The 3,497-nt window shown below is 35.2% G+C and overlaps 1 protein-coding gene across 1 annotated transcript; it reads right to left on the bottom strand.

Annotated features, from left to right (window-relative positions):
• Nucleotides 1–337: 337 nt before the first annotated feature.
• On the bottom strand, nucleotides 338–2,554 carry LOC121786422 (homeobox-leucine zipper protein ATHB-22-like). Its single transcript, XM_042185050.1, has 3 exons — nucleotides 2,242–2,554; nucleotides 1,376–1,701; nucleotides 338–853 (listed from the first exon to the last, which is right to left on the bottom strand). Exons 1-3 carry the CDS (start codon nucleotides 2,342–2,344, stop codon nucleotides 578–580), a joined length of 705 nt encoding a protein of 234 aa, XP_042040984.1. The 5' UTR covers nucleotides 2,345–2,554; the 3' UTR covers nucleotides 338–577.
• Between the last annotated feature and the right edge of the window lie 943 nt (nucleotides 2,555–3,497).

Below are 3,497 nucleotides of genomic sequence, written 5' to 3'. Positions count from 1 at the left end.
GTTAGTGGACCCATACAGGATGTCCAACACACCCACTACCACGTGGTGTCAACTCAGGCCACGATCGTAGGCCATCACCTACGCTACATCCACGATCTTAGGCCATGACCTACACGACATCCACGACTTAGGGTGGTGATGCAAGCCACGATCTTAGTTCAAGATATAAATAGAACTTAGATCAGATAGAAGAAGGTTAAGCTCTCTAGAGATAAAATACCATATAGCAAATAGCAAGTTTGTATTTGTAAGCTGTAGAAAACAGATCAAGCAATACAATCTTGCCCTCCCTTTTTCCCGTGGACGTAGATTTACTTCAGTAAATCGAACCACGTAAATTCTTTGTGTCATAATCTTCATTCTCTACCAGCATTTCCAAACATCAGAAATTCGCGGATCCATCACAAGTCTAATTAAACAACACTCTCAACTACTACCTAAATCAAACTAATTAACTCTATCTCACCCTAAAATTAAACCACCTAATACATTTAGGTCGACCTAGCTACAAACCCTCAGCATTAGCATAACATTTTTTAGTTTGAAACGGAAGAAGATATACAATAATTGAGTTTATTCAAGGCATAGAAGTAGTAGCCCAGCTGTATGGAGGTATCATCACTGTATTATTGTAGTCATCCATGTTCATCTGGTAGTTGCATTCAGCATCCATGTTCATCTGGTGGAGGCTAGTCACCGTCGTCATCGCCTCTGCCTCTGCCACTGGCTGGTGCTTGTCGGAGCTTGGGATCGACGTGCTTTCCACAGTTTCTTCCCCGGAAACGTCTGTGTACCCAGTCGATACTTGATTTTTTGCCACATGATCCTTGAGCATTGCCCTTAGTGCCATAACCTAATTTGTTTTGATCATCAAAGCTCTTAGCAACTTCTTTTTATTTAAATTGAAAGATATAGATATATGAAGCAAGGCAAAGGATTTAATTAATGTAAAACAAAGTGATTTTATCAAGTGAAATGCAAAAAACTATGTCAATTATCAGACAAATATCAACATTTACTTCATCATAATGATTTTAATAAGTGTAATAAAATGTGAAATAAACTATTAATGATAACCTCAGTAATTAATAGGAATTCATAAAGGGAATTGAGGATATGCGATCAAATAAAACATAATAATTAGAAATAAATTTATACTACCATTAAGCTTTGTAGTACAATTTGTGATTAATTGTAATAATCAAATTTTTATAATTTTAGTAAGTTTGCATATATTATATGGAGTACTATATAGAAAGCATGCAGCTAGTTTGTAATCCTTATATAAGTTGTTCAATGAATTAATGCAGAAGCTGAGAAGCAGTATGTAAATTGGATTGGAAATTAAAGAGAATAGTTTTAGTCCGCACGGTACCTCCTGCTGCAGCTTCTGTCTGTCCCTAGAAACGGCGTCGTACTCCTGCTTAAGCGCGTCGTACAAGCGCTCGAGCTGCTTGCCCTTCCAGCGAGCCCTCCGGTTCTGGAACCAGACCGCGATCTGGCGCGGCTGCAGCCCTAGCTCCTTGGCGAGCTTCATCTTTCGGTCCGGGTCCAGCTTTATCTCGTCTTGGAAGCTGTTTTCGAGCAGCTCCAGCTGCTCGTTGCTCAGCCGCTTCTTCTTCGGATCCACCCCCAAATGATTCATGTTCTTCTCCATTAATGTTGGCAGCAATGTGTGTTGCTTCATTTCTATTCCTACACCTAAATAAATAAGTATGTTAGTTTAATTAGTACTTACTATGTAATAATGCATGCAGACCAAATATATATGTTACAAATCAAACAGGAAAACTCGTTCCAAAAAACTAACTTATAAAAATGAATCTGTAAACCCTACATTGTTGCCTTACACATACGATGTAAGACAAATTCACTTGCAATAGAGTCCGTAACAGTCGACCCTATTAAGGGCCATATCTTTGTTGTGTTCCAAATGTTCTTGTTGGTCATGATCATGGTTGGCTCCTTTCTTAAAACACTTAATGAAAGTACTAATGGCACGACCAAACATCATAACTTATTCCAAAAAAATAGTCTATCAGGAAAAAAGTGTTCATTTGATGTATAAACCCTATATACATCGCCTTACGCAATCTATGTAAAACGCAACATAGTGCTAGTCTAGATGCACGGTGTGCTCATGTCGAATAGGGATTAACAATTCTCCGACAGAAGTACCTAATTTCAAGCAATGCAACATAAATTTGAAACAGATAGATCGATAGATAGATAGATAGATACCTGGGAAATGGTCGAAACTGCAGTTGTAGAGAAAGTTGAAATTAGAGGTAGTGTCTAAAGGTCGAGAAACAAAAGGCATTCTAAAATTACCATTCCAATCCATCTCTTTCTATCTTTCTTTTTTTTCTATATATATAACCAACCCTTTTCACACACACACAACACGAAGAAGGTATTTTTTGAGGATTTTTTTCTTTGGTAGAGAAAATATGAGATGTCTTGTGGCTTCTGCAATACTATCTTGCAGAATACACATATGTATGCATGTATGTGTATATATAGAAGCTACACACACCTTCAACAGTTTAACTATAGAGAGAGAGTTAAGAGAGATGTCGGTTTGGTGGGAAGATATTGATTAAAATAGCAATCTAATAGTAATGGTCCCAATATCTATTTCTTTCTCATCACACTAGAAATTTCGAATGAATACTAGCTTTCATATGTACTATACTATACTATACTATACATCATGCTTACGTTAATAAGATAAGGTTTTTATACATATATAGAAGGAAAGGTTAAGTACATTATATAGAAATTGTGATCTAAAATGAATTTTCTGTGAAAATGTTTGAAGTGAATTGGCAATCATTCGATCATGAAGATCTACGGTGAATCGGTAATTTTTATTTTTAAGGTAAAAATAACAACCAATCTTAGTATTAGGGTTTGGTGGTGGTGGTGGATAAGCATTAAAGGAAACTCAAGTTGATGATATTCTAGTGGCTTCAATTTTAGAGCAAATGAAGGAGTAATTAATATGCTTGCTGACAAAATTGAATGAGCTAGGCAAACCAACAAGGGCAGTTAGCATATTCCAAATTTGATATTTATATTATTTTTTATGTTTATTTTTTATATAGGTGACAATGTGTGTATTCACATAAATTTTTGTCATTGCATGCAACATATATATGTAACCATATCTCACTTAAATTGGTAGTATTAAATTTTATCGCTTTACTGACAATATGTACGAATTAAAAAATCTTTTCTTTTGGTTCACCTTTTTATTTTATTTTTAATTCTTAATTATTAAATTTTCCAATTTAATCAAATGGATTCCCTCCTAAGGGGAATACCTAATCGAGCTGTAAATATTAGCATTTAAAACCAACTAAATTATTGAGATCTCACTTCAAAGCTAAAATCCTTCATCTGTGTAAAATTAATTATCGGCAAACTATTAGTTAATGCTTGAAATAAAAAAAAGGGTGAAGTTAATTAATGAAACGGATCAATTCCATCCAGCT

This window comes from Salvia splendens, chromosome 22 (genome assembly GCF_004379255.2).
Source record: "Salvia splendens isolate huo1 chromosome 22, SspV2, whole genome shotgun sequence".
In the NCBI taxonomy this organism is placed as follows: domain Eukaryota; kingdom Viridiplantae; phylum Streptophyta; class Magnoliopsida; order Lamiales; family Lamiaceae; genus Salvia; species Salvia splendens.
This window is presented reverse-complemented; position numbering and strand designations above follow the sequence as displayed.

Coding starts and splice junctions, on each gene's coding strand:
- LOC121786422 (XM_042185050.1), bottom strand. CDS start 2,344: ATGGATTGGAATGGTAATTTTAGAATGCCTTTTGTTTCTCGACCTTTA. Junction 1,702..2,241: donor CAGTTTCGACCATTTCCCAG/GTATCTATCTAT, acceptor TTATTTATTTAG/GTGTAGGAATAGAAATGAAG. Junction 854..1,375: donor GACAGAAGCTGCAGCAGGAG/GTACCGTGCGGA, acceptor AAAACAAATTAG/GTTATGGCACTAAGGGCAAT.